Source organism: Maniola jurtina, chromosome 19 (genome assembly GCF_905333055.1).
Source record: "Maniola jurtina chromosome 19, ilManJurt1.1, whole genome shotgun sequence".
NCBI lineage: Eukaryota > Metazoa > Arthropoda > Insecta > Lepidoptera > Nymphalidae > Maniola > Maniola jurtina.
The window spans coordinates 12167665-12179722 of NC_060047.1; the positions used below are offsets into that span (position 1 = coordinate 12167665).

The 12058-nt window shown below is 36.9% G+C and overlaps 2 protein-coding genes across 3 annotated transcripts; both read left to right on the forward strand.

Annotated features, from left to right (window-relative positions):
* Positions 1-56: 56 nt before the first annotated feature.
* LOC123874740 (mitochondrial GTPase 1) lies at positions 57-5565 on the forward strand. Its single transcript, XM_045920226.1, has 4 exons — positions 57-674; positions 939-1147; positions 1557-1744; positions 4906-5565. The coding sequence occupies exons 1-4, from the start codon at positions 271-273 to the stop codon at positions 5104-5106; spliced, it is 1002 nt and encodes a 333-aa protein (XP_045776182.1). The 5' UTR covers positions 57-270; the 3' UTR covers positions 5107-5565.
* A 1651-nt stretch (positions 5566-7216) lies between these two features.
* LOC123874711 lies at positions 7217-8985 on the forward strand. Of its 2 annotated transcripts, none has more exons than XM_045920189.1 (2): positions 7217-7519; positions 8200-8985. In XM_045920189.1, exons 1-2 carry the CDS (start codon positions 7436-7438, stop codon positions 8923-8925), a joined length of 810 nt encoding a protein of 269 aa, XP_045776145.1. In that variant the 5' UTR covers positions 7217-7435; the 3' UTR covers positions 8926-8985. The 2 variants fall into 2 exon arrangements, with proteins under 2 accessions (XP_045776145.1, XP_045776147.1); XM_045920191.1 differs by having other exon boundaries at positions 7432-7519; positions 8082-8985.
* Positions 8986-12058: the final 3073 nt, after the last annotated feature.

A 12058-nucleotide genomic window follows, 5' to 3' on the forward strand; every position in this document is an offset into this window, starting at 1 on the left:
AATTTCTGAACGATTTATTTTTCTGTCAGCTAATAAATTGTCAATGTCACTGTTCTCTGTTAAACTTTTTGCGCACTTTTGTTTTGAGCTTTTTGTCAAGTCTAGTTCTAATTTTCAGATTATGGTTATGATTTCAGATATATTTTAAATAATTTTCTATTGATGAATGTTGTTAATTAGTGAACAGTTTGTTACAAATACTAAATTAACGATGTATTGACAGAAATAACCAAAACATAACCTCAAAAACTTACCAAAACAAACACAGAAATGGCAGCAAAATTCGACGCTGCGGCTTATAATTTTCGAAAAAAGTGCCCCTACGTGAGCAAAGATCTTCTCCGATGGTTCCCGGGGCACATGAACAAAGGTCTAAAACAAATGCAAAGGAAATTGAAGTCGGTTGATTGTGTAATCGAAGTACATGACGCTAGGATACCCTTTACCGGGCGAAATCCTATATTTACTAGCACGCTAACAGGTGCAAAGCCTCATGTTCTAGTGCTCAATAAACAGGATTTGACCGTAAGGTCGCTAATACCAAAAATAAAAGACCAGTTGAAAAGTGAAGAAGGTGTTCAGAATGTAGTGTTCACAAATTGTAAGGACCAGCACTGTCGAGGTTTGAAAACCTTGCGACCTCTTATGATAGATATTATTAAGGGTTCTAACAGGTAAATTAAACAAGTTATCCATTTTCTATATATTTACCTAGTATTTTTATCCCTTTCAAACTACTTTTAGATCTCTGAAAATGGTCCTATCTGAAATTGCAATATGGTGGTCTGTAGCACAAGACTAAACACAAGCTCTATTGAGATCTGTTTTCATACAATGCTGTCACATGCCTCATGTTTAGATTGAAAAAAAAAAAACACAAGTTGTGACGTGATTGAAGGGCAACCCAACTTATTTAACTATAATTTTGTCCCTATCAGATACAATCGCAGTGAAGAACTAGACTATAATGTAATGATCATTGGAGTGCCGAATGTTGGTAAATCCTCGCTCATTAACATGCTGAGGAGTAGAAATATGAACATAAAGCATGCCCTACCCGTGGGAGCCGTTGCAGGGGTAACCCGCAGCCTGATGACCAAGATCAGGATAAACAGTGATCCAAAGATATTCATGTTTGATACACCAGGTAAGAAAATTGCAAGAACTGGTTATAGTGCAAAGCAATCTGAAATTGCAACATGGCAGTTTGTGCAGGTCAAAGACTTAGGTTGCTTCTATAAAGAAGCAGGTTCCAACTACAAGTTGCAACAATGCAAGTTGGTACTGATCAGTATATAAACAATAGCCCCATCTCTTTGCAATAATTATGCATCATCACTTACCACTACCATCAGTTGAGATTGCAGTCAAGGACTAACTTGCAAATAATAAAAAAAACAGGTACATATTCAAGTTTTGGAAAAATTTTGTTAAGGATACCTCCAAATCGCTGTTGCTGTTAAGTAGCTCAAAGGCTACCTTAAAGTCTCCACCTGTATGTTGGACCCTCTCCAAACCTGATTGAAAAACATAGATTTTTTTCTATTTGTGACCAGGCATCCTAGAACCCTCAGTTACCAACATTGAGATGGGTCTGAAGTTAGCTCTATGCGCCTCGCTGCAGGATCATTTAGTGGGCGAGGAGATAATCGCAGACTACCTGCTGTACTGGCTCAACAGCCACGGCAACTTCAAGTATGTGGAGTACATGGGCCTTACAGAGCCCTGCGATGATATTAATAAGGTACATTATACTATAGTTGCCTACACAACCCATTTTTAGGGTACCGTACCTCAAAATAAAAAAAGGAACCATTATAGTATCACCTTTATGTCTGTCTATCTGTCTGAATGTGTGTCTGTCAAAATGGAATCAAAACCTATAGGGTACTTTCCATTGACCTAGAATCATGAAATTTGGTAAGTACATAAGGTTTATATAGCACAGGTAAAGGAAAAAATCCGAAAACTGTGAATTGGTGATTACATCACAAAAAATAATTAAAATGTGTTCACGAATAAATTAAAGTCAAAGTCACATCATTTATTCAAATTGTGTACCATTGTAAAATCTAAAATCTTTTTGATAAAAAGCTACAAAAACAAACAACAACAACAATCTTTTTGATTGTTAGTTGTTAACTTGCAGAGTGTTAGGTATATATCTTGTCCAATGGTGCATTAAACATCTGGGGTACATTTACAATGATATAGCTATGTTCACAAAATATGAATCTTTTCTCCTATTCAAAATTGAAATACTTAAGCGGGAACACAATTTTAAATCATTTACAATGCGCAGAGCAATTTTTTTTTTTCATTTTTTTAAACTTTAATACAATTTGTTTGTTGACTTTTAATGACGCGGACATTCTTACCTATTTCAAATTCAATGAGTTTTAAGGTCAAATGTTATTACCATTTTAAATTCACGCAATTTACTTTTTTTAGGGTTCTGTACTTCAAAAGTAAAAAAAGATGCCCTTATAGGATCACTTCGTTGTCTGTCTGTCTGTCTGTCTGTCAAGACCCGTCAAGGGAATCAAAACCTATAGGGTACTTCCCATTAACCTAGAGTTATTATGGGTACCAATGTCTTAAAGCACAAGTAAAGGAAAAAATTCGAAAACAGTGAATTTGTGGTTAAGTATTTACATCACAAAAAAAGTTAAAAAGTGTTGTTCCTTGTACGATAGTACGGAATTCTTCGTGTGTGAGTCCAACTCGCACTTGACCATTTACATTTCTTTCTATCCTGTTACTAATCACATATTCGTAAGTTGGTTGGTATCACTAAGCCAGTCGAATAAGTAAGAGTTAGACCATACAGTGTCAAAAACCTTCCCACAAGTTCCAACAACAACTGTGTAACGTTTCATTGCAATTAGATGAATAATATAGGAATGCATAAGAGACAAACAAACAGTCAAACATACATTTATTTTTATAATATGTATTTTTAATTAATTATGTGTATATTAGAGTGTATGTATGTTTCTATACCTATGTACGTAAGGTATAGTGCATTGCAATTCCCCGTCTTACATTTCATTGGTTACCTGGAAGACGCCCATTGTTTTAAGTGTATCCTGTATTTTTATTCTTTGTAATACTGTAGCAACAAAAATGTTTAAATATTAAAAAAAATGGACACTAATTGGCTTTAGAACAGAGTATTATCACCTACTTATAAATAGATAGGTAATAAAAACAAAGATAGTAATAAAAAAAATACCGGCCAAGTGCAAGTCAGACTCGCGCACCGAGGGCTCCGTACTACGGTCGTATTTTTTCGACATTTTGCACGATAAATCAAAAACTATTGTGTATAAAAATAAACAAAAACCTGTTTTAGAACGTACAAGTAAAGCCCTTTCATATGATACCCCACTTGGTATATTAATCTTAGTTTGAAAATTGAAAATACTAATTATTTGTTCATGACCACATTTTAATTTTTTTAGTGATGTAAGCAAAAATTCACGGTTTTTGGATTTTTGCCATTACGTGTGCTATGAGACCTACCTACCTGCCAAATTTCATGATTCTAGATCAACGGAAAGTACCCTTTAGGTTTTTTGACAGACACGATAGGATAGACAGACAGACATACAACGAAGTGATCTTATAAGGGTTCCTAATTCCTTTTGAGGTATGGAACCCTAAAAATGCATTTAGTATCTACGTGAGATATGGCTTTCCAATCAGCAAGGTGACTTTCTCAGTTGCAGATTACCTTATAAAGCGTGTTTTTGTACATTTTTTAAATGTTAATATATTTCGCATAATTTGTCTAAATCTACATATTTACTTACTGTGTACCTATTTGCTTCAAAAACACGACTGCTCTTTGCCAAAAACCCCAAAAAATAGACGAAAAAGCGATGCTTAAAAGTAAAAAAATTCACATATGAAAATGGCGCCATACAGCCGCCATATTGATTATTATTTTCCAAAAAATTATAGCCAGTGCCCAATCCTAGTCTGTTCAGACTTCACGCATTTAGAAGTTATGTGCAATAAAGAAACTCACATACATACTCGTACATACATGAACCCTGAAACATTACACTACTTTTTACCTAAAAAAATCTTATCCACTACCCATCAAACATTAATATTATAAATGCGAAAGTGTGTTGGTTTGTTATTCAATCACGCCACAACGGAGCAACAGATGGGCGTGATTTTTTTGCGTGGATATAGTTATGGAGAATGACATAGGCTAGTTTATCCCAGAAATTCAAAGAGTTCCCACGGCGTTTTAAAACTTAAATCCACGCAGATAAAGTCGCGGGCGTCAGCAAGTGTTTGTATAAAATATCGATAAGGTGTCGATCAATGACACTATGACTGATTAGGTAGATGTTGTTCTTATCAGTTATTACCAAATGTCATTTATCTTATCATACCTATACCTATACCTGTCTATATTTTTTATTTTTTTGCAAACATATAAACTTATTTTGCGTTCCAAACCAGTAAGTCAAAACCTTATGAATCTGCATATGTCAAGACTCTACCACATAAAATTTATTAACGTGATATGAGTTTCAGTTGAATTCTTAGGTTGCCTGTCAGCTGAAACCAATCGGATCCAATACATGTTTAGCAGACAAGTCGGATTATCTAAATAATATATCAAGGCTGACTGACTGATTGATTTATCAACGCACAGCTCAAACTACTGGACGGATATTAGATATATCTCTCACATAAATCTGTCTCGTTTTAACTCAATCTTACGTCTGAGCAAAGTCAAAGTGCGCCCTATAGATCTCAGCCTTACAGCTTAGGTGCGCTGACCCGCTTGAGCTGAGTTTATACAAATTCTGTTCCCGTATTTATTCTATCCCTAAGGGGGTTAACCCTTGGGGATATAAACCATGAATGTCCTTGTTCCAGGTACTGATATCAGGCGCCTTGAAATTCAACCGGGTGAGACGGACCCGGGACTTCGACGGACGCGTCCGGGACGTGCCGGACATCACCGAGGTCGCCCGGACAATGATCCGCGCGTTCCGGGTAGGCGAGCTCGGGAAGACACTACTCGATATAGACCTTTTGAAGAGGGACCGTGAAAAAGTCCAAGAGGTTTTGGCATAATAACGCAGTTTTTGGAAAGAGTTTGGGAGAATTTAGAGTGCTCATCTCTAGCAGAATTGTTAGGATGTGGACATAGGGGAAATTTCTGCAGAAATACAGTCGGTTGGTCTCGAAACGTGTGTTAATTTTTTTTAGATGACATAGCCCCTGACTGTAATCTCACTTTAACGATCTAATATAAAAGCGTTCTTGCTGACTTGGCAAAGAAATGGTAGTTTTCAATCAACCAACCAGAAATATTAAATAGTTATAAAACAATCTCAAATCATTTCTTTCATGTGAAGAAACACAATATTTAAAATCGAGTTACATACAGAATATCGATGTTATAAGCCATTACATCGATTTCTCGGTTTGCATCACGGAGGCAACCGATCGTAACCGATATTCGAGATGTATTAGGAAAGGAAAGTAAAACAATAGCATTGTCAGTAGCTGGTCGTCAAGTTACAAACAATGTTTTTACGAATCCATTCCCACACGATATCGAATTCCATATTAATATGGAAGTTTCTTGAAGTCACGCAAAAAATGTATCAAATTCACATCATTTTTAGGTAATAGTAGATTATATTGATATGAGGGATATTATTACACCAGGTGTTTTTTAAAGCACTAATGCTACGTCCACGACTTCGTCCGCATTTAGGGTTTCAAAATTCCTGTAAGAATTCTTGGTACTTTTCCAGGATAATAAGTAGTCTATGTCTCTTCAGGTTTTTAACTGTATCCATGCAAAAAATTACGTCAATCCATTGCTCCGGTTACCACTCTAACAGCAAAAAATGCCTCCTGATAGGGATATGGGTTTAGTTAAAATTAAAACTACTACTTGCAAGTTATTCAAAGGACGGACCAACCTAAAAGACCGGCAACGCATCGGCGGTACCTCTTTGCTGCAAATGTTCTTGGGTGGCGGTAATCACTTAACACCAGGTGACTCGCCTGCTCGTTTGCTCGATATTTTTTTATAAAAAAAAAACATTATTTAGTAGATACGTACTACCAGGTGAGATCACGGTCAGAACCCAACTTATGAAATTTCAAAAAATGTTATTATAGTGAAATTAGCTATAGGTATACCTAAGTGTAAATATTTTAGTTGTAAAGTTTTGTGATACTTTAGATATAGTTAGCTAAGTATAAAGATAAACAAAGTAAATAAAAAACAGTTTTTTTTTCAAATAAAATCTTTTATTCATTCACCTTGTAGGTAACTCGAGCATGTTTTTAGGGTTTCGTAGGAAAAGGACACCATATTAGTATCCTTTCATTTTCCGTCGGTCTGTCCCTTTTTTTCTCAGGAACATATGGAGGAGGTATCAAGTTAATCCATACTATTCAATAATATTATAAATATGAAAGTGCGTCTGTCTGTCTGTCTGCTACCTTTTCACGGCCCAAAATTTCATCCGATTCTGACGAGTACAGAGTTAGCTAGGGATGGACATAGGCTATTTTTTATCACGGAAAATCAAAGAGTTCCCACGAGATCTTTAAAAACCTAAATCCACGCGAACGGAGTCGCGGGCATCATCTAGTATAAAATAAAGTCTACGTCTAAAGTCCCTTGGAGTTATAAAAAAATCAAGCTTGTAAGTCAATGCAATTGAAAAATTCGGTCATGCCGCACATTTAAACATTCGAAAATGTATACCTATGGGTAGGTAGGTACTTCCCGTTGACCTAGGTCCTAGAATTAGGAAAGGCAACTAGGCAACAAATAAGCTCGCACATCATAAGTAGGTAAAATTGTTAATTTGTGCCTAGGTAGGTATCTAGTTATACTTAGGTACTTATCACATTTTTTTTTTTTGCGATTAGGTAGGTACAAACTTACATTTACAGCAAGATATAAAGATAACTATGATGTTAGTTTAAGTACAATTGTATGCTTATAGATATGGATCAAGCCGTGTCCGTTATGGTCCGTTATGCTCTGGTTTCCTCATGTAGCGGCCGTAATACAGCGGTGAATGACGTCACTAGAACGTTGTCTATGTAAAGATATGTTAGTAAATCTACCCACATGCTACCCACCAAATTACTACCACCTTGGTTCGGAACTTTCCGACCGGTGTTATTAAAGTTTTGTCAAACGGTCAAACGTTTAATTTTTGTCAAAAACGTCACTTGCATGCTTACCATGTCACTACAATAAAACTGCAAAATCAAAACACAAGCAAATGGAAAAAACTTTATAAAAATACAAAAAACAACCACAAATCATACAAATGCTCAAGAAATAAATAGATGGTGGAGGGTGTCCATCAAAAATGAACCCGTTCGTTTACATCCAGATGTTTGTGGAGTGTTTGGAAGACTACAGATGGATTATAGAAGCGGCAACAGCCTGCTATCCTTTAGCTATGATGTCGAAGATACACATGGCGTAGTCTTGACAAATGAAATGGTTAGCACACCTATTATAATCCAATATATCAGCCCGTATGCGTTTACTGCTGGGCATAGACCTTTTCAAGATCGCGCCACTAATACGGTCTACCGCCTTCCTCATTCACCTGCTCCCCGCCACCTTCTTCAGGTCATCGGTCAAGGCGGTCTGGAGGTCGTCCTACACGGCGCTTACCGGCACGTGGTCTTTACGTCTGTCTTTATTAGAACACGTCTGCTCAATCGGCCGTTGATTCTGCGACAGAGATGACCTATCCATTGCCATTTCGGCTTGCTAATCCTTTGATTTATGTCGATCGCTTTCCCTTTTATCCCTAAAAGTACCTAATACCCAACATAATTAGTTCCAGAGCGCGTTATGCGAATTTCCACTTCAGCTTTACAACCCTTGACATTTAAGTACCTACACCTATGTCCTATACTTACCTACCTGCTTATTATTTCGAAATTCGTTCTGTTATAGGTATGTATGTATGTTACTCTGGTTCATCTACAAATCTCATTTCTTATTTTATGTGCTGTATAGAATATTATAAATATTTTTAATCTTTTTATTACAGACACGATCTAATCAAGGTCACCTAAATTAAATGCGATCCTAACTATATTAGAATGGTTAGCGAACATCTATTGCCCAGATTATTTCAAAAGCAACATATTTTTATCGGATTCTACCAGGTTTACAGGATAAAGAAAGAATTAACACCAATCAGTTCCATCAGCCTAGCCTTATCATCTAGCTCACCAGAAATTAATTCACCACGGATCATCAAGTCATCAACGACCGCTTCAATAAAATCTGATACGACTGAGGCATCTATTTCATCCAAAATAAGTTCTTCCAGTATAGATAACACCCTCAGTATGATACCAACTCCTTGGACAACTGAATCTTGGTCTGACGAGAGCATAAACGAAACGATTGAAACTTATTCTGGAACTGTTATGAACACTATGGCTTTGACCTCTCTAACTCTAAATCCAGAGTCCAGTACATCCATTGGAGGAGTTACATCAGAATTGAATTCCACAAGCATTAACACGGTAACATTGCTAGAAAGAAACGAGCCAAAATCAAGTATTTCAGTTAATTTGAACAGCGTAACTTCTCTTAAATCTACGAGTAAGAGTAAATTGAAAGTGAAAACTAAAGCGAAATCCTACAGCGAAATTGAGAGCACCTTTGATTCCTGGACTGTGGAATCGTTTACAAGTTTCGTGGAATATTCGGACTCCAAAATAGTAAAAATCCGGTACCCCTGGAGTCCTTGCACGTATTTGAGCGGGACGGATATTTACCCGGACTCGATGGACACCTTCCGAAGCAGTGTGAACAGTCTGATCAACTCTCCAACTTTGAATAGTACCTATGGAACATTCCGGTATAACGAAAGTGATTTATAACCGTATAGGTAGGTATTAACACCTATTATCAAGTAAATAAATCATTCTTGACTACCCGCAGTTTTGTTTAAAGTCTGGACAGATAGAGCGACGAAGAAGCACAGAACCAATAGAATAGAATCTTGAGAATCTTAATAGCCTACCTAGCTCAGAGAACGTCACAAGTATGTGTCTACGGCCTTACGGTTTATATTGACTGAGCGAGGCGAATCTTTCAAGTTTCAACATCTCGACGCATCGCCAACACACTACAGAAACGGGTCTCCTCTCAGAATGATATGAGTGGGACATAGTCTACCACTACCAATTCACTAATTGACCAAGTCCAGATTCGCAGCCTGCAGAGGAACCTTGAGAACATCACGGATGACTACAGGTTTCCTCATGATATTTTCATTCACTGCAAATGTATTTGATTGCTTAAAAGTAAAACACACAACTACCTATAGATGTGCGTGCCCGGAATCGAACCCCAGACCCTACTTAGGTACGTTTATGTATATACAAGTACTAGCTGATACCCGCGACTTCGTTCGCGTGGATGTAAGTTTTTTAAAATTCCCGTGGGAACTCTTTGATTTTCCGGGATAAAAAGTAGCCTATGTGCTAATCCAGGGTATAATCTATCTCCATTCTAGATTTCAGCCCAATCCGTCCAGTAGTTTTTGTGTGAAGGAGTAACAAACATACCCTCACACACACACACATACAAACTTTCTCCTTTATAATATTAGTGTGATAGTAAATCGTGCTACTTACCTTGGTAGGTACCTACCTATATTTCTGAAATAATTACTGCACAATTCCATCTTTTGATATAAGTACACATTGCAATTAAAACTAGTTTTATGATAATACCTACTTCATTTAAAAGCACCATAAACTACCGGCATAAAATTATACTTACAAATACCTAGATACTTACTACCTGTAATAATGTAGGTAAGTATTTATATGTATTATTATAATCTTATGAATCCGATGTATCCAACCATACTGGAATTTTATAAATCCAAAAGTAGGGCTGTATGTTTGTTGTTTTTTTACGTCTGAACTGGTCAACCTAATCTGGTGGGAGATTTCGGCCGTAGCTAGTTAGCCTACTGGCAAAGCCGTTGCTTGGCGGCAACGCCAAATAACGTTCCGGTACGTTGCCGATTAAGGGTAAGTATATGGGTTTAATAAAACTTCCAATCCTTTCCGAGTTAGCCCGCTTCTACATAATATGTTAGACTGTATTACTAACCATCAGGCGAGCACGCGGCCAAGGGCTAACTTGTTATCGATAAAAAAACAATTTTAACAGATAGGTATAAAGAATCCGCCGAGTTTCTTGCTGGTTCTTCTCGGTAGGAATGGCATTCCGAACCAGTGGTAGATTATTTTGACGATTCAAAAGCACTTGAAAAAGTTTACATTTGCACGATAAATCAAAAACTGTTATGCACAACAATAAATAAAAATCTGTTTTAGAATGTAGTAGTATACCTAGTAATTTAGATTTTTTTGTTTGAAAGGTGGCTTGATCGAAAGTGTTCTTAGCTATAATCCAAGAAAATCGGTTCAGCCGTTTGAAAGCTCTTTTCTAGTTACTGTAACCTTCGCTTGTCGGGGGTATTATAAATTTTTAATTTACACTTGTAACTGCCACGTATCAATAACAACAAAGTCTGTTTACTGACATTATTCGACCTCGGTTACCGACATCAATTAATTTTTTATTTGAAAATTACCTACTTCTCAACCAGTTTACCTTCACACTTATCATCAATTGGAAAAAAACTAAAATAGGTAAAAACTAATTTAATGGTTGACTTCGATCTCAAGAGGATCACATAATTCGGAGGTTCCAAGGTTTGATCCCGGGCACGCACCTCTCAACTTTCGAAGTTTTGTGCGTTTTATGCAATTAATAACACTTGCTTTAAGGGCCGGCGCACATATTGCGGAGCGCAGCGCAGAGCATTTTTGACAGTCAAAGTATTATCGACATTGTCCTCATTGAAATAATATCTAAAATCAGTTGTGGATCCGTGCGGATACTCGCGCATTCTCTGGTAGAAATTCGCGTAATGTGTCACGCGATTAGAAAACTTCGCGGGCATGCCTGCGCTGCGCTCCGCCATATGTGCGCCGGCCCTTAGGTGCATGAGACGGGTCTGCCCGTGAAAATTAAATTCAATTTGGTTTTTCGCAATTTGTAAATTAATACGACAAAGTAGGCATTCTAATTCCGACAATGGTAGTATCATCTTCACAGGATTACATAAAAATCTTTACTTGAAAGTGTTCATTTTAAGAAATTAGTCAAAATAATGAGTTTGACATGAGTTACTCACAAATTAGTTGATACTACTTATAACTAATTTATTAAACTGGACCCTTTCAAGTAAAGATTTTTCTGTGAGGATGATACTGCCATTGGCGCTATTAAAGTGCCATAATCCTACTTTGTCGTATTAGTTTACAAATTGTGAAAAACCAAATTGAATATGAATTTAGCGGGCAGACCCGTCGCATCCCCCTTAACGGCGAAGGAAGCATCGTGAGGAAACCTGAGAGTTCTCCATATGCTCTCCAAGGAGTGTCAAATCCGTACTTGGCCAGCGTCTAATGGTAGTCCATGGTCTAAACCCTACTAATTCTGAGACCTGTCGGGGACCTGTCCTCAGTACCTAGTGAGCCGGCGATGGATTGTCATGTTTTTAAAAAAAAAGATTATTAGCATTCCAAGATGACTAATATTCCCCTTTCCCGAGCGTAAAGCTTGTGCTAGGAGTAGGTACGACAATAAAGCTACGGGTGGGCTCTGAACCGCCGTCCTTTCAGAATTCAGTCCGCTCCTCAACCGTTGAGCTATTGACGTTCTAAATGATGATAATGATGTCTTTAATTAATGAAATAAAACAAATTTCATTACAACCTTCGTTTATTTCTTTGAAGTTTATAGTAACTTCAAAGTAAGACATAACTACTTATAAAGTACAGAAATACAATTTTTCGTACAAAAATGAGTTCCATTTACTTAACAAAATTGGCAAAACATAGCCATCATAATTCATAAGTATGTAGGTATAATTAATTGTGCAGACAGTTTTTTTTTTGCAATAAATATGTTTTATAGCTAAAGGCA